This window comes from Equus quagga, unplaced genomic scaffold (genome assembly GCF_021613505.1).
Source record: "Equus quagga isolate Etosha38 unplaced genomic scaffold, UCLA_HA_Equagga_1.0 146_RagTag, whole genome shotgun sequence".
In the NCBI taxonomy this organism is placed as follows: Eukaryota; Metazoa; Chordata; class Mammalia; order Perissodactyla; family Equidae; genus Equus; species Equus quagga.
Window position 1 is genome coordinate 8,228,710 of NW_025796728.1, and position 19,277 is coordinate 8,247,986.

A 19,277-nucleotide genomic window follows, 5' to 3' on the forward strand; every position below is an offset into this window, starting at 1 on the left:
GGAGAAATGTCTGTTCATGTCTCCTGCCCATTTTTTGATTGGGTTGTTTAATTTTTTGTTGTTGAGTTGTGTGAGTTCTTTATATATTATGGATATTAAGCCTTTGTCTGATGTATTACTTGCAAATATTTTTTCCCAGTTAGTGGGTTGTTTTTTTGTTTCAATCCTGTTTTCCCTTGCCTTGAAGAAGCTCTTTAGTCTGATGAAGTCCCATTTGTTTATTCTTTCTATTGTTTCCCTTGTCTGAGAAGACATGGTGTCCGAAAAGATCCTTTTAATACTGAGGTCAAAGAGTGTACTGCCTACATTTTCTTCTGGAAGCCTTATGGTTTCAGGTCTCAGCTTTAGGTCTTTGATCCATTTTGAGTTTATTTTGGTGAATGGTGAAAAAGAATGGTCAATTTTCATTCTTTTGCACATGGCTTTACAGTTTTCCCAGCACCATTTGTTGAAAAGACTTTCTTTTCTCCATTGTGTGCCCTCAGCTCCTTTGTCGAAGATTAGTTGTCCATAGATGTGTGGTTTTATTTCTGGGCTTTCAATTCTGTTCCATTGATCTGTGCACCTGTTTTTGTACCAGTACCATGCTGTTTTGATTACTGTAGCTCTGTAGTATGTTTTGAAGTCAGGGATAGTGATGCCTCCAGCTGTGTTCTTTTTTCTCAGGATTGCTTTAGCAATTTGGGGTCTTTTGTTGCCCCATATGAATTTTAGGATTCTTTGTTCTATTTCTGTAAAGAACGTCATTGGGATTCTGATTGGGATGGCGTTGAATCTGTGGATTGCTTTAGGTAGAATGGACATTCTAACTATGTTTATTCTTCCAATCCATGTGCATGGATTGTCTTTCCATCTCTTTATGTTGTCATCCATTTCTTTCAGAAAAGCCTTGTAATTTTCATTGTATAGGTCTTTCACTTCCTTAGTTAAATTCACGCCGAGGTATTTTATTCTTTTTGTTGTGATTGTGAATGGTATTGTGTTCTTGAGTTCTTTTTCTGTTAGTTTGTTATTAGAGTATAGAAATGCTACTGATTTATGTAAATTGATTTTGTACCCTACAACTTTGCTGTAGTTGTTGATTACTTCTAAAAGTTTTCCAATGGATTCTTTGGGGTTTTCTATACAGAAGACCATGTCATCTGCAAACAGCAAGAGTTTCACTTCTTCTCCCGCTATTTGGATTCCTTTTATTCCTTTTTCTTGCCTGATTGCTCCGGCCAGGACCTTCAGAACTATGTTAAATAAGAGTGGTGATAGAGGGCATCCTTGTCTCATTCCTGTTCTCAGGGGGATGGCACTCAGTTTTTGCCCATTGAGAATGATGTTGGCTGTGGGTTTGTCATATATGGCCTTTATTATGTTGAGGTAGTTCCCTTCTATCCCCATTCTGTTCAGAGTTTTTTTTTTTTTTTTTATCATAAATGGCTGTTGGATCTTGTCAAATGCTTTCTCTGCATCTGTTGAGAGGATCATGTGGTTTTTATTCCTGAGTTTGTTGATGTGGTGTATCACGTTGATTGATTTGCGGATGTTAAACCATCCCTGTGTCCCTGGTATGAATCCCACTTGATCATGACGTATGATCCTTTTGATGAATTGCTGTATTCGGGTTGCCAAAATTTTGTTGAGAATTTTTGCATCTATGTTCATCAGTGATATTGGCCTGTAGTTCTTTTTCGTGCTGTCCTTGTCAGGTTTTGGTATCAGCATGATGTTGGCCTCATAGAATGTGTTAGGAAGTGTTCCATCCTCCCTAATTTTTTGTAATAGCTTGAAAAGGATGTGTATTAAATCCTCTCTGAAAGTTTGGTAGAATTCCCCAGGAAAGCCATCTGGTCCTGGGGTTTTATTCTTTAGGATGCTTTTGATGGCTGTTTCAATCTCTTTCCTTGTGATTGGTCTGTTCAAATTGTCTGCTTCTTCTTGAGTGAGCTTTGGGAGATTGTAGGAGTCCAAGAATTTATCCATTTCCTCTCGGTTATCCATTTTGCTGTCACATAGTTTTTCATAGTATTCTCTTATAATCCGTTGTATTTCTGCGGAGTCTGTTGTTATTTCTCCTCTTTCATTTCTGATTTTGTTTATTTGAGCTTTCTCTCTTTTTTTTCTTTGTAAGTCTGGCTAGGGGTTTGTCAATTTTATTTATCTTCTCAAAGAACCAGCTCTTTGTTTCATTGATCCTTTCTACTGCCTTTTTTGTTTCAATAGCATTTATTTCTGCTCTGATTTTTATTATTTCTCTCCTTCTGCTGTCTTTGGGCTTTATTTGTTCTTCTTTCTCTAATTCAACTAGGTGTACTTTAAGATTGCTGATTTGGGATTTTTCTTGTTTGTCAAGATGTGCCTGAATTGCGATGAATTTTCCTCTTAATACAGCTTTTGCTGCATCCCATATGAGTTGGTATGGCATGTTATCATTTTCATTTGCCTCCAGGTATTTTTTGATTTCTTCCTTAATTTCTTCAATGATCCATTGCTTGTTCAATAGCGTATTGTTTAGTCTCCACATCCTCGTGCCTTTCTCAGCTTTTTTCTTGTAATTATTTTCTAGCTTTACAGCATTATGATTGGAGAAGATGCTTGTTATTATTTCAATTTTTTTAAATTTGTAGAGGCTTGCCTTGTTTCCCAACATATGGTCTATCCTTGAGAATGTTCCATGCGCGCTTGAGAAGAACATGTATTCTGCTGTTTTTGGATGAAGTGTTCTATATATGTCTATTAAGTCCAACTGTTCTAGCTTTTCGTTTAGCTCCACTGTTTCTTTGTTGATTTTCTGTCTGGATGATCTGTCCATTGATATGAGTGGGGTGTTGAGGTCCCCTACTATTATTGCGTTATTTTTGATATCTTCTTTCAGGTTTGTTAATCGTTGCTTTATGAACTTTGGTGCTCCTGTGTTGGGTGCATAGATATTTATAAGTGTTATTTCTTCTTGATGAACTGTTCCTTTGATCATTATATATTGTCCCTCTGTGTCTCTCTTTACCTGCCTTATCTTGAAGTCTGTTTTGTCTGATATAAGTATTGCGACACCTGCTTTCTTTTGTTTGCTATTAGCTTGGAGTATTGTCTCCCATCCTTTCACTCTTAGCCTGTGTTTGTCCTTGGAGGTAAGGTGTGTTTCCTGGAGGCAACAAGTTGTTGGATCTTGTTCTTTAATTTTGCCACTCTGTGTCTTTTTATTGGAGAGTTCAATCCGTTTACATTGAGGGTGAGGATTGATGCATGAGAGCTTAATGCTGTCATTCTGTTGCTCATTTTCCGGTTTTCCTGTGTTTCCTTTGTTTCTCGTCCTGTGTGTTTTAGCCTACCCATTGACTTCTGCAGTTTCTTAGGCTGGGTTTCTTAGATTTTTCCTTATTTATGTTTTATGTTTCTGTTCTGTTTTTCAGTTTAGTGGCTACCCTGAAGTTTGTATTCAGAATCTCGTGTATAACATAGTCCATTTTCTGGTGGTCTCTTACTTCCTTAACCTAGATTGTTTCAGTCCCTTTCCTCTTCCCCTCCTAAATTATTTTCATCTCTTATTCCAACTTGTGTTGTGAGTTTGTGGTTAGAGTGATAAGATTGTCTTTGCTTTTGTGATTTCCTTCCCTTTATCCTAATGCTATAATTGAAAATTTGCTATCCTGTTCAGATTCTATCTGTCTCCCTACTCTGTGTTTTGTGACCCTTTATTCCCTTTTTTTCTTTTTTCAGGTATGAGAACCTTCTTGAGGATATCTTGTAGTGGAGTCGTGTGACTACGAAGTCCTGAGCTTTTGATTGTCTGGAAAAGATTTAATTTCTCCCTCATATCTGAAGGATATTTTTGCTGGATAGAGTATTCTTGGCTGAAGATTTTTATCCTTTAAAGTTTTGAATATGTGACTCCAATCTCTCCTAGCTTGTAAGGTTTCTGTAGAGAGATCCGCTGAAAGTCTGATGGGGGTTCCTTTGTAGGTTATTTTCTTCTGCCTTGCTGCCCTGATTATTCTTTCTTTGTCCTTCATTTTTGCCATTTTTACTACTATGTGCCTTGCAGTAGGTCTTTTTACATTGACAAATCTAGGAGATCTGAAAACTTCCTCCACATACATTTCTCTCTCAATCCCTAGATTTGAGAAGTTCTCTTCTATTATTTCGTTGAACACACTTTCTGCTTCATTTTCCTTTTCCATGCCCTCAGGAATTCCGATGATTCTTAAGTTGCATTTTCTCATTGAGTCAGCTATTTCTCTGAGATTTTCTTCAGTTTTTTTAATTCTTAGTTCTCTCTGTTCCTCTGTCTGGAGCCATTCAGCCTGTCTATCTTCGATTATGCTAATTTGCTCCTCTATGGTGTGCACACAGGCATTCAGGGAATCCGTATTCTGTTTTATCTGATCCATTGTATTTTTCATCTTTAGTATTTCTAATTGATTCTTCTTTATAATTTCAATCTCTTTTGTGAAGTAACTCCAGAACTCGTTGACTTGTTTCTCTATATTTCCCTTTACACCTCACTGAATATTTTGAGGATAGCTATTCTGAACTCCTCTTCACTTAGTTTACCCATTTCCAAGCCCTCAGGACCTACTTCTGTATTTTTATTGTTTTCCTTTTGGACCGGAGCTTTTATAAATTGCTGGATGGCAGAGGAGCGGTTTTTGCACATGATGCTGTTATTCGGCTGAAATTACAGCCTGTCGCCACTAGATGCGGGTCAAGAGGCTTGTTTTCTGAGCCCTGCGCCTTCAGCCAAGATGGCGGCGCCCAGCGTGGGTTGCGCAAGGAGGGGCACTTTCACTCACACCAAGGGGTATTGGATCAGCTCTTACTTTCTGGTCTCCCAGGGCCCTGGCTTGCTGGGGCTCCCCCACGTGAAAGCTTTCCCCTGTCAGAGGGTTTCCACAGGCGGTGGGAGTCCTGGACGATCCCCCGATGTGCAGCTCCTCCCCAGCTCCTTTCCGCCCCCCCCCCCCCCGGCAGCGATCCCAGTCTCTAGGGGAGGGAGCGAAGTTCTCTCCTACCCACCTCCAGCTCCTCCAAGGCCGGCCGCAGCCTCTCTGCCTTCCGTTGTTTGGCTGCTGTGGGTCTCCGAAGATTTCTGTTATTAGGATTGTTTTTTTGGTTGGAAAGCTGTTGCTCTTTTTGGTTGTACTTTGGAGGGGAGAGAGTCCCGGGTGAGCTCTCGCTGCCATCACTCCCAGAGCATATGCTTTTAAATCACCATACTCACTGCTTAGAAAGCATTTATAGAATTCTATTAAACTCTCTCATATTTGCCTTTCAGCACATCAACAGACTGTTTTTATCACTTCCAAGTGAAGGTTAGGTGGAAGCTCCTCAAATGCACAGCTCAATGGATTTTGGAATATGGGAATTTCCTCCGTACTTACATCAAGGTCTGAAAAACACTCCTGGAACTGAAGGTTGGGCCTAGAAAACATATTTGCTGCAAATTTCTTCTGTTTTAATTTTTAACAGCATGGGAAGTATATAAAAGTAGATTGACGTTACTTGTAATTCAAACAATGCTAGCTACTGTCAAAATTACTGTAGAGTAAGTTTTGTATTTAAGCAGTTTTGCCTTGTAATCTTACACTGAAAGCACTAGGAAACATTATCTGGTGTGCAGGAAAAGCTAATTTTCAAAACCATTCAGTGTTTGATAATAGTGGTTGAGGAGTATGTCTTCTTAATCAGAAAAATTTCAATCTTATCCCTGAGCTCAAAACACTGCAGTAAAACTGCTAAGCCATTGAACTGCCATATAGTAGGGCAAATGAGGATAATCAGCTTTTATTTCTGACAAAAAATTCAGAGAACAGTGATAATGGTTAAGTCCACAAGAGTGAATGAAATTCACTGTTGATGCTACTGGTTCAATTACAAATGAGAGGTTAAGTATTTTCCCAAAGTACCTGCTGACGACAAGTATTTTACACCAACTATCAACTGATGAATAGGCTTTAAACATCTTACATTTTTACAAGCTTTGTAAGTTTGCCCAACTAAGCTTTTTTCTGCACCACACATATTTTTACCACCAGCAGCTTAACACATCTTAGTGGATTCCACTTCATTCAGATTTACTGAATTAGTATTTTCACATATTCTTTGAAAATACTCTTTGCCTGTAATTGTTTCACACAGACTATTCATAAAGGCTAACTGTTCAGTTGCTTCAAATTCAGCATTGACTCCTCAAATAAACAATGATGGAGTAGTTTCAGTAGCGTCTGTCAACTTATCAAGAGCCAAAGAAAACCTCTCAAAATCATCTGCAGTGTTTTTTAATTGAGTATCAATGTTGCTCCCAAAGTCCTCAACTCTTTGAGCAACTATTATTGCCTAAAGACTGCTAGACCTGGACACATTTCTCTAGCTGCTCTATTTAATTTAATTTAAAAAGCTTTCCTTGCTTGGCTAACAAATGAGCAACTCAGAAACTGCAACTTTTCATTTTTTCTATTTGTGAAAAATCCTGCTGTGATGATATTCCATTTTAAATTTTCTAGTTTTTCTGACCATTACTTTCAAGTCAGTAAGGAATACTGTGAAAAGTGATTTGTCTGATAATCTCAGTGTTAATTGTATTCTTTTTTTGACTCTTACACCACTGCATAATAATCACAGTGCTCCACTGTCTAATTCAGTAACAAATAATCCACACTCAACAATGCCTTGAAAGCATGATACAAGACAACCACTTTTCTCTTATTTTGACAAGTATGCAGTGTTATTAAAAAACAAAATGTCATGTACAGTGATACCCACAGAACTCAAAATACTAATGAACTATAAATGTGTTACTGCAATTTGTAGTGCACTGATCAGTTGTGCAAAGCAAAAGGAGTGTCATATACGGTCACTGTTGGGACTACTCAACTCTGCTGTTGGTAGTGCAAAGGCAGCCACAGACAATATGTAAATAAATGAGCATTGTGGCGTTCCCATAAAATTCTATTTACGGGCTCAGAAATGTAAATTCCATGTAATTTTCATTTGTCATGAAATATTCTTCTTTTGATTTTTTTGTTAATCACTAAAAATATAAAAATCATTCTGGGCTCACAGACTATACAAAATCAGGCAGCAGGTCAGATTTGCTTCGCCGGCGATGGTTTGCCAATCCTGGCTATTGAAGATACATTCCACAGCACCAAGAAAAGTTTAAAAAAAGCCAAGGGTATAGGTTGTTATAAGCTATCCAGAAAGCCTCCTCCTATTAAAATTGATAAGACTATGCTCTAAAACTATAAACAAAAAAACATAGAATCGATAGGTAATTTTTGAATTAGACTTGCTAAAAATGAACAATATTTGAACATTGACCCTGAGGCACAATGCCAAAAGACCCTTTAAGCCCTCTTTGGCAAAGAGCCTTAAAACAAAAATAGTTACAATGATAAGTATTAGAATGCACTAGCAGTTAGTTCATTTTGGAAGAATTCAAACAAACTGCAGAGCACTGTCAGCAACCACAAGAGAAGATCAAAGGAAAGGAAGAAACTTATGCCATTAAAATTAGACGAGAAGAAACTAAGGGTTTTCAACAGCCATACAAGCCAAAATTTATTAACTCCTCCAACACTAACCAAGTCTACCCCCTTTTTAATACTGATAAAAATCAATGTCATTATTATAAGGAATATGGACCCTAGGAAAAAGAAGGCCCTGTCAAACTGAAAAAGGGAATCATAGCAATGACACACTTCTGGGAATCCTAAAGATGCTCAGTCATATATGTTAGTCAATTTACAGATAAAAATAAAGTAAGCCTGACTGTCAAAGAAAAATGTGTACTTTTTTTTTTTTAAGATTAAAAAAATTTTTTTCTTTTTCTCCCTAAAGCCCCCCAGTACATAGTTGTGTATTTTTAGTTGTGGGTCCTTCTAACTATGGCATGTGGGATGCTGCCTCAGCGTGGCTTGATGAGCGGTGCTATGTCTGCGCCCAAGATTTGAACTGGCAAATCCCTGGGCGCCGAAGCAGAGAGCGCAAACTTAACCACTCGGCCATGGGGCTGGCCCCAAAATATGTGTACATTTTTTGTAGATACTAGCACCTCTATCTCTACTTTATCCTGACACATTACCATATCAGTTCCCTAAAGTAACAGAATACAACCAAGTGCAAGTATCTAATTCTCCAATGGAATATGCCCTATTGGGACACTATTTGATTGTTATCCTATATTAACACCTGTATAACCTATAAAGAAACCCAATGGAAGCCATTAACTGAATAGTGATACCAAAATTCCAGGGCTCCCTGACCACAATATGTATTTCTTTCAATGAAAGTAAATATTCACTCTTGTGGATTTAAGTGCAGCTGTCTTCAGCAGATCAGCAGACATAAAGACAGTCAACAAGTGTTTGCTTCTTCTGAGGGGCCAAAACCCCTTAGATACTAGGATTCACTGACTCTCCCTCATACTTTTCAAAATGAAAAACCAATGAATTAAAGGACTTGGATTTTGCAAAGAAATCTACACTTATTCAATATGTAGATAACTTAATATTATATATTTCAGGCCTACAAGAATCTCAAATATGTTCCTTATTCCTCCCGACTAGATTAGCTAGAGAAGAACATAATGTTTTCAATTTTGTCAAGAAAAGGAATCCTCAGCAGAAGGTCACTCACTTTCTTTACCAGAATTAAAGCTATACAAGAACATCCTAGACCTTTACTCAAGGGGCAAATGAGAGGATATTAAGACTGACAGGCTACTGAAGGCAGTGGATAGCGAACTTTTCCAAAACAGTTCAAGCATCACTATCACATGAACTAACAAAAACAAACTTCTGATCTATTAGAGATATATATGAAATATTTACAGATGAATGATATAATACTTAGGACTGGTTTCAAAGTAATTCATCAGAGTGAGTGTTAGTGATGGGGATACAGATGAAACAAAGTTGGCCATGTTGACAACTGCAAAGCTGGGAGATAGGTACTTAAGAGGTTATTATACTTTCCTCTGTATTTCTAAATGTTTGAAATTTCCCTACTAAAAGGAGGGAGGGGGTGAAACAAAATTTGAAGAAGGAATGTTAGAAAATATTTAGAACATACAAAACTAAGTATTAAAATCCACCAAAAACTCGTGAAAATCAATTTTAAAAGACAAACAATCTAACAGAAGAGTAAAGGATATAAAAATTATTATGAAAGAACAAAAACCAATAAACAAATCAAAAAATAACCAACCTCAGCAGTAATCAGAGAAACTCAAAATTAGATTAGAGGTACCATCTGTTGCCCATTAAATACACAAAAAAGCTAAAACATTGTTAATATCCAGCACTGTCAAGAATATGAAGAAACAGCCACCCTCATACATCTTGAGTGTAAATATAAATTGGTACCATATTCCCTTTGGAGAATAATTCTTCAGGATCTATCAAATTTTTAAATGCCCAAGTCTTTTCACCCTGAAATTCTATTATTAACATTTTATCCTCCATAAATGAGAATAACAATAGCATTACATGTTAAAGAAAAAGAAAAAGTATGAGGACATTCATTGATTATGCCTTAAAATGGTAAAAAATTGGAGAACATAAAGTTTGCTACATCCATACAATAGAATACTATGCAGCTGTTAAAAAAAAGAATGAGGTAGAGGTAGATTTCTATATATAGACATTAAAAAGATGTTTATTATTACACTGGCAAATGTAAAGAGCAAGATGCAAAACAATATGTATAGTGTCATCCAATTTATGTTTAAGTGAAAAATGTGTGATATAAATTTGAAAATGCATTGAAAATATTCTGGAAGGATATACAGTAAACTGTCAACAACAGTTATCTCTAAGAAAGAAAATGAGAGGGTATCAAAGGAAATGAAACTTTTTATTCTTTATATTTCTGTATTCCTTTTTAAATCACAAATGTGCATCACTTTTGTCATTAATAAATATATACATATATAAATAAAAGAATTATCTAAAACATACTTCACATCAACCTAAATCCTAATTCTATAAAAGTAGTTTTGTCACTAAATCACTGGATTGTTAAATTCCCTATGTTTTATATGCATCTGAATCTCAAGCACCAAGCACAGCTTCTGGTACGCTTGATAAATATATGCTGAATGAATTAATTAAAGTAGAAATGTGGTAGCTGAATTAAGAGACTTTTCTATAAAAAGCACTGTCTAGAGTCTATCATTTTTAGAACAAGTATAATCTTCAAATCAGACCATATGTTTTAATATTCATATGTCTTATAGAAACCACAAACTAGCTTTGCTTCCTCTCATCATTTTAAAAAGCTATAGAGGAGAAAACCAAAAAATAGATACTGTTTTTATAAAATAATTGAATCCCAAAATGGAAACTGATATTTGCTAGAACCAACAGAGCGAGAGCCAAGAGGTGTGCAACCACTAGGGAGTGCACAGTTATTACAGACACGGGTCTTACCTACAAGCTACTTTTCAATTGACTCAGCTTTAAGTTGAATATACTTACTTTCCCTGTATTCTATTTCTGCTTCCTTCCGCAGCTTTTTCTCTCTGGCAAGAGCTTCAGGGCTTCCCCAAACTTCCAAAGACCTGTGCATACACACATGGCAACCAAAACAATGAGCAATTTTAATGACTTTATTGTAACCATATTTAAATGTAGATGAACTATATGAGAATTTTACAAGAAAGCATAAGGTCTTTTAAGAAAAATATAAAGCACTTAAGGAACTTTTCTAAATTAAATCTAAACAATCAGTAAATTCAACAGCAAATTTTCTTATAAATTATGACATATTTTTACTTAATTAGTATATACTAGTAACTCTCAGATAAATTTGCAAATATAAAAATGTTCTGCTTTTAAAATGTCATTTAAAGAATTCTGAATCTGTCTAAAATGTGTTTTTATTAATCCCAAATTTGACTTTTACTTTTATTCTAAAAGAACTATGTTCTTACTTTGCCTCCACATCTGATCTCAAGTATACAGTAAAGGACTCGGTATCTTCATGGGGACTTCGTCGTCTGATTTTTCGAAGTTGTTCTAGATCACTGAAGAAAGAAACATTGAATTTATTCAGACAAAGTTTATATAGTTTATGTACTTAAAAGAATTATTAAGGGCAGATGAAAGGAACTACATTGATCCTCATCTTAAAAGATTATAGATGGGTATAGTCTTTAAAGATCAGTTTAAAGATTGTATTTTGTACACAAAAATTAGTCTAGAGACAGTGAAGAAAACTGTATTCTTGATGCTCAGTATAGATACCATAACATGATATGTAGAGATTCAATTTGTTCATCAGTGCTTGTATTTTACCTGCTATGGACATACCACTGCAATGTGTAACGTAGGGAAAAAAAAGAGAAAAGTAGAAAGAACATGGATCAGAGTATCATTCCTCTATTTAGGAATTTAAATTTAAAAGTTTAAGTCATATTTGTTTACATCCAGATTAATAGTAAATGGTAATACCATTGAAAGGTATCAAGTCATAGAGTATACGTCAATTCCATGCTAATAATTTTTCTTCCTCTAAATTCTGAAAGGTTTATATATATTTATCAAGTCATTGCTAAACAGTCTTTCTATATCTGATCATTCATCTCCCTAAGGAAATTTTGTAATGGCAATAAAAAGACCTATAAATAAAAATCCAGAGTTAAAAAAAAATCAACAACCAACTATCACATTAGTTAAAAAGTTTGGACATGGGGCTGGCCCAGTGGCCGAGTGGTTAAGTTTGCACGCTCCACTGCAGGCGGCCCAGTGTTTTGTCAGTGCGAATCCTGGGTGCGGACATGGCACTGCTTATCAAACCACGCTGAGGCAGCATCCCACATGCCACAACTAGAAGGACCTACAACGAAGAATATACAACTATGTACCGGGAGGCTTTGGGGAGAAAAAGGAAAAAAAATAAAATCTAAAAAAAAAAAAACTTTGGACACAGTATCAAAAGATATGTATGCTAGTTTCTTCTCTGTCACTGACTCACTAAATGAGCTGTGTCATCACTAACTTCTTTATTATGTTTCCTGGCCTATAATGTGGAGACAGCAATACCTAACCCACTTAATTCACAAAATTTTTGTGAAAAACTAAATGAAATACTTTTTTGTGAAACAGAACATATTTTTACATCATTACAACTGATTGTTGTTTTAATAGTTACGAAAGTTATAAAACAGATTACAGGAATCCTTATTTCTTGATATTATACCATAGAGGATGTGACTACGAGGGAGAAGGAAAGGAATGCTAGATCATGTGATCTCTCTAAAAAGCCAACAAATCTTCCATATAATTAGGGCTTTTGTAGGTAAACATGCAAAGGAGGGGGAAAATTTTTAATTTGTGACAAACATAATCTCAATAAATCTCTACTATTACAAGAAAATTAGTAACAAAAAACAGAAGTAAAAATAATTTATACTCAACAGAAACCGCAGTTGGAACGTGAACATAAATACAACCAGCTAATTATGTGCTCAATTCTGCTGGCCGAAAAAGCAACAAAACTTTAAAAAGTCAAATACAACAAATATGAAAATAATTTTATTAATAAGTATGCCATATATTAACATAACAATAAAACACATAAGGTCTTCTGTGATAGAGATTTTGAAGTACTTGCCTTTTTTAATTTAAGAAGCCCAGAAAGACTGAAATTGCTCGTGCTGGGGTAGAATTCAGTTTATTAAGTTAACATTTTTAACATTTTCTTAACTGAATAAAAATATTTCTTCAGTTTAGGAATGAGCCATGGGAAAGTTTCCACATGGATGGTAGCAGGTAACACATTCTAAGAAATAAATGGTTATTTAGGTTAAATAGAGGAACCTACCACATTTTTTTAAATCACTGTACCTGGATTTAAGGCAGAACTCATTTATTGCTCTGACTCCAGTAATGAAATTATTTTGAGTATACTTTGGTCCATACTCCCTCTTCTTAAGGACTGCTTTGACTAAAATCAAAAATATAGGGAAACATAATAAATATGTACATTGAAAGTCACATTTAAAAATGAACATATGCTGAGAGTCGCTAATGAGTTCCATAGAATATTGATCTTTTTCCTGACCCACTGAATGGCAACAGAAAAAAAATTCTTCAAGTGCAGAACAGGATGGAATTACATTTCTAGTCATCTAGGTTTTATCAACATAGTTCATCTGTATCTGATGTCAAAATGCCATTCCTTTGTCTAATGTACACCTTGTATAGTTATTACTGGTCAGTTTAAATTGTACTAATACAATCCAAATTGCTTAGGGTCTAAATGAAAAGGAACTGAGGTTTCAATTAAAAGTTACAGGCTAGTTCAGTGTTTTTCAGACTGTGGGGAAACCAACATTTTATAAAAAAATGAAAATAGAAAGCAATTAAAGAATACCGCACAAATAATTAAGAATACAGTCATGTGCCACATAACAATGTTTCAGTGAATGAGGGACCGCATATACAATGATTGTCCCGTGAGATTAGCATCATATAGCCTAGATATGTAGGCTTGTATACACAATCTAGGTTTGTGTAAGTACACTCTATGATGTTCGCACAATGACAAAACTGCCCAACAATGTGCATTTCTCATAACAAATCCCTGTCATTATGCGACACGTAACTGTAGGTAATTTCTGTGAAAACTTCTGTTCCAGTTACATATAATAATTTATATATATACTAAGTCATTAAGTAATATTTTTTATGTGGGTTGAATCAAAAAAGTTTGAAAGCCATTGGACTATTTCACATAATGTAACAAAGGTAAGGTAAACAAAAGGAATATTTTTAACAGTTAAAAATTATAGGAAGTTTATTACAGATGATTATAGGTAAAATATCACCTTCTACTAAATTATTTGCCTATTATCAAGTATCAAACTGTTCATAAAAAGGCCAAAGACATCAATAACAAAATATCAAGTTGGCATTAATTATAGTCTATGAATTAAAAACTACACTCAACATGGGTCTATGTTTATAAATTGAGACTTTTGGTTACATGATATAGATAAACAACATAAGTAAATATCTGAAGAGCAAGAGCAAAACAATAGAAACTCATGTGTTCCGTTTCAACCTGTCACCTAGTCACTTTCATATTCTATTCTCATATATATTAATTTATGAATTTTCTGTTCTACTTTCAAGTTGAAAATTAAGCAAGTTCAAGTTGAAAATGAGCAAATTAAGACTAAAAATCCTTCAAAAACCAAAACAAGCTCATAGATACAGAGAACAGATTGGTGGTTGCCAGAGGCAGGGGTGGGAGGGTGGACAAAATGTCTGAAGGAAGTCAAAAGGTACAAACTTGCAGTTATAAAATAAATAAGTCATGGAGATGTAACGTTATGGTGACTATCGTTAATGATACTGTATTGCATATTTCAGTTACTAAGAAAGTGATCTAAAAAGCTCTCATAAGAAAAAAATTTCTGTAACTATGTATGGTGACAGATGTTAATTAGACTCGTGGTGATCATTCTGAAATATATACAAATATCAAATCATTATGTTGTACACCTGAACTAATATAAAGTTGTATGTCAGTTATACCTCAATTAAAAAAAAAACACTAAAACTATCCATCACTACAGTAGGTAAAACGACTCTTAAAATAACATTATTAAAATCAAATGCACAAATAATACTTAATTAGAACATTTCAAAAATAAAGTTCAATGTAAAAATCAAAAGCTTATTTGGAAAAAAGTATACAAGGAAGTTAAGGTTTCTTTTTGCATGAGTTTCAAATCTCTAAACTGCCTTACTCCAATAATACTAAAACTCAAAATCCAGATGAACTCCTCAGGAGCACAGAGGAAAATTACATCTCTCTTTTAAAAGATCAGTTTTTTTAATAAAGTACTTTTTAAAAATTTCTTCAAAGTAGTTAGAAATCCCTGTTGGCCAGCCCTGGTCCAGATTATTGATGATGATGACTGCTATCACCGCACTAATTATGCTTCATTGTGACTGTACACTGACATGTACACCATGTATCATCTTCAAAGTTGTCCTAGAAAAGTCCCATTTTTAGCACCATCTTATAAGAAAGAAAATTATGGTTCAGAGAAGTCAAGTAAATAGCCCAAGGTCATAAAGGTAGTATCTGCTGGAGCCACAAATTGAACACAGTTTTATCTGACACCAAAGCCACAGTGCTTCTAATCATCGAGTTACTGCTTCCATGAAACATGCTGCTTTGGAGATGGGAGCCATAGTTCATTATAAACAGCAGAGCTGCAAACAAGAATTCCTTCATCACTCAGTTACTCCCAGAAAAGAAAGTCAAACAAGAATGGCCAAAATCTATCTGGATCTGAACAAGCTGTAGCTCAAAGATGTTGATTTCTTGTTCTTTAGTCATATTACTTTTCTTAAAATGATCAAGCAATTGATGATTTTTATTTGTCATTACTCCTTTCTTTGGGCTTTTGAAAAAACAATTATGACCAAAATGCAAAGTAAACTTCAGCATAGTATTTATCCTCCTTAAGAATAAATCGTAAGAATAAATCTTATGGTCAATATATTTAAAGAAAATTAAAGATGAACTATACCCTTAGAATAACATAACTATAAAGAGCTCTATATAAACTAATTTTATATATTTAATTCAAAACACCAATATAATAAAAAATAGAATAAAATATATTTACCTCTTACTTGGAGAGGTTCTTGCTTAATAAGTGGAGCTTTGAGTTCTGCACCTATATTTTCAGCTGTAAAATTTATTTTAAAAAAGTTACATTAAATAGTTGCTTTCATACAACCCCATAAACTTAATTAATATTAGCTAACAAACTGGCAATGTATAAAAAATACGATACAAAATAGACCAAGCTGGATTTACCCTAGGAATGTAAGAGTGGTTAAACATTAGAAAAGCTATTAATTCTCCTCTAACAAATTGAAGGAGAAAAACTATAGAATCATATTGGGAGCTAAAGGAAAAGCATTTAATAAAACTCAACACCCATGCAAGTTTCAACCTTTTTAGAAAATAAGGACAAAAACGAATTTCCTTAAGGGTAAAACAAACCTATAACAAACACTGTATTCAATGGTGAAAATTTAGATGCATTCCTTTAAAATAAGAAACAAAACAAGGACACACGCTGTTGATTCTTCTATCAAAACTATTCCAGAGATACTATTCAATGAAGAAAGGATGACTACTAAATGGTTAATGGAACAACTCCACAACTCCCTCTGCCTCAAAAAGAAATTAAATAAAAGGAAATTGGAATCTACCTCACACCATAAACAAAAAATTTCAGGTAGATTAATGACTTAAATGTTAAGGCATTTACATGTCTAACAGACAACAATACAGAACATTTTTATGGGAGAGACAGATTTCTTAAACAAGGAAAACCAGATATATTCTGCTCAATTAAAATTCAGAACATCTGTATATCAAAAGATCCTATAAAAGAAAGCAAAGAGAAGCCTCAAACTGGGAGAAAATATTTTCAACAAATAATCAACAAAAGAGAAGTATCAAGAATATTTAAGAATTCCTCCAGATCAATACGAAAAAGACAACCCATTAAAAGAAGGGCCGAAGAACAAACTTGTACAGGAAAGGAAATACAAATAGCCAACTAAAATATGAATAGATGATTACCTTATTATTAACAGAATCCAAATGAAACCACAAGATGCCATTTTACAACCATCAGATTAGGAAGAATGAAAAAGTATGACAATATCTAATGTTGGCAAAGGTATGGAGCAATGGGGACTTTCACAATGCTAGTGGAAATATAAACAGGCACAATTACCTTGGTAAACAAGTTGGGATTAACCAATAGAGTTGAACATAGGCATAACCTATGACCTAGCAATTCTACTTCCAGGTCAATATACTTGGCTTATAGAAACTTGCACAAGGGTACAATGAGAGAGCTACATGAATGTTCAGAGCAGCACCGTGTTCTGTTGTTTCAAATTGGAAACAAACCAAATATCCATAAGCATGAGAACAGATACATAAACAATGTTATATTCATACAACAACATTTAATACAGCAGTGAACAATAATAAACATGATAATGGCTATCTTTCTTTGAGCCCTTACTATGGGCCAAGCACTGGTCTAAGCACTTTACATGTATCAACGCATTTAATTCACAAAACAGACCTAAAAATGATGTGCTATAATTATCTCCATGAAAATTAATGGACTAGACACATATACCATTAGGATAAATCTTAGCAACAAAATTTAATGAAAAAAGTAAATCACAAAAGAATACATACAATAAGTTATAACAATAAAATACAAAAACAAGCCAAACTAAACAATCAGGGATATATACAAATGTCTAAATCTATTCCTTTTTTTTTTTTTTTTTTTTACATTGAGAGACTGAAACACAAAATTCAGGCTAGTCAGAGAGATACACAGAATGAAAGGGGATGTAGAAGGAGAATGTGATCAAGAATGTAACGTTCTCAGGTTGGGTGCTAAATTCCCAGGTGTTGATTTTACTATGTTTTCTAACTTACATATATATGGTATGTATTCTCTTATATGTATCAACTATTTTGTAATAAAAATCTTACCCTTAAAACATTATCCATTTTATTTATATTCTCATTAAATAATAAAATAACATTTCAGAGTTTATTAATAACAGCTAACATTTACTAAGCACTTACCATGTGCCATGTACTGTACTATGTGCACTATTTCATTTAATGCTCATAAAACTGCTTTGAGGCAAGTACCATTATTACCTTCAACTTACAGATGAAGAAACTGAGGCACAGAGAAATTTTGTAACTTCCCCTCAAAGTCAGACAGTTAGTATTTTAAACATGGAGGCACAGTCAGAATTGTAACCCAAGTCATTTTGATTAGTCTATGCTCTTAACCACTTTCCTATATTGCCTTTATGTTTAAAAAAAATTTGATTTATGAGTAGATATTTGTGAGTTTTTCATGGAGGGGGAAAGGATAGCAGTGGAAAATGGAGATCCCTGGTAACCGTTTGACAATGGCAGTTTCAAAGGGAAGAGTGGGGATGGAGGCTATAGGTTGAGGTGAGAACGGGAGACAAGGAAGTGAAAGCAATATTTGGACTTTCAGCAGGAGCTAGAAAGGAGAAGGGAATCAAAGAAAGATTGATTGTATCATAAGTAGAGATCAGAATGATGAAGAGGGAGAAACTTTTAGTATAGTAGATTAAGAGGATAATCACAAGAACAAAGTCCTTGAGCAGATGAGATAGTAGAGGATCCAGAACACGTCTCTGAAAACATGTAATGAAATAGAAATTAACTGTTTCCACATATTTAGAATATGAGTGTATTTAAATGATATGCCACACCATGAAACCTGACTGACTACTTGATTAGTGGCACATTTGGACTTCTGCCATGTTATGGTCAGTTTTCGCTTTACCTTTCTTCTTTTCTTTCATTTTTACTTTACCTTTCCTGCCATCTGCTAGATTGGTAGTTTTCTATATCCTTCTCCCGTCCCATCCCCCATGCTGGTCTGGAATTTCTTTTCTGTTTTTTTTCTTCTTTTTCTCCCCAAAGCCCCCCAGTACATAGTTGTATATTCTAGTTGTGGGTCCTTCTGGTTGTGCTCTGTGAGGCACTGCCTCAGCGTGGCCTGGTGAGCGGTGCCACGTCCTTGCCCAGGATCTGAAACAGAAAAACCCTGGGCCGCCTAAATGGAGCACAGAAACTTAACTACTTGGCCACGGGGCCTGCCACCTAGTTTGGAATGTCTAAGACTACATTTCTATTGTTTTCATGCTCACACTTAATAACACACATACTCTCCTGTAAATCTTCCTCACCATCTGTGAAGTTATTTAGTATCTCTACCTTCATCTGGACAAGGAAAACACCTTCAACCACTGAAAACTTCTTTCATCTTATTACTCTTGATTAAAATTCTGGCATTTAAAATTTTTTACTGAAGTTTGCTATTTTACCATCAATAGGTAATTTTATCAACACATTTTATCTTTTTCTTGCTCTTCATTGTCTCTTTTATATCCCAACCCTCCTTTCCCTCTGGGTTTACTCTGCATCTTACAGAAATACATACTTTAATAGTTGTTTTTTTCAATTTGGGGAGTCAGTAGTAAATGACATTTATCTTTATATATGTGAAATGTTTTTATTTTGCCTTCACTCTAGAATGATTATTTAGACCAGTGTAAAATTCTAGGGTAACACATTGAAATTTCCTCTTACCTTTTCACGGATATTACTCCAAATCCCTCCTGCTTTTGTTTTCTGCATATTGCTGCAAATAATCACTCCTTTTGTTTTCT

The 19,277-nt window shown here is 34.7% G+C and overlaps 1 protein-coding gene across 1 annotated transcript in view; it reads right to left on the reverse strand.

Moving 5' to 3' along the window:
* The window catches only part of LOC124232964 (zinc transporter 9), a 92,818-nt gene that overhangs the window by 48,990 nt on the left and 24,551 nt on the right, over positions 1-19,277 (reverse strand). Inside the window, exons 3-6 of the mRNA XM_046649932.1 lie at positions 15,635-15,697; positions 12,834-12,933; positions 10,919-11,011; positions 10,464-10,546 (exon numbers count right to left, since the gene is read on the reverse strand). Coding sequence (XP_046505888.1) covers positions 10,464-10,546; positions 10,919-11,011; positions 12,834-12,933; positions 15,635-15,697 — 339 coding nt within the window. The remainder of the gene's footprint in view (positions 1-10,463; positions 10,547-10,918; positions 11,012-12,833; positions 12,934-15,634; positions 15,698-19,277) is intronic.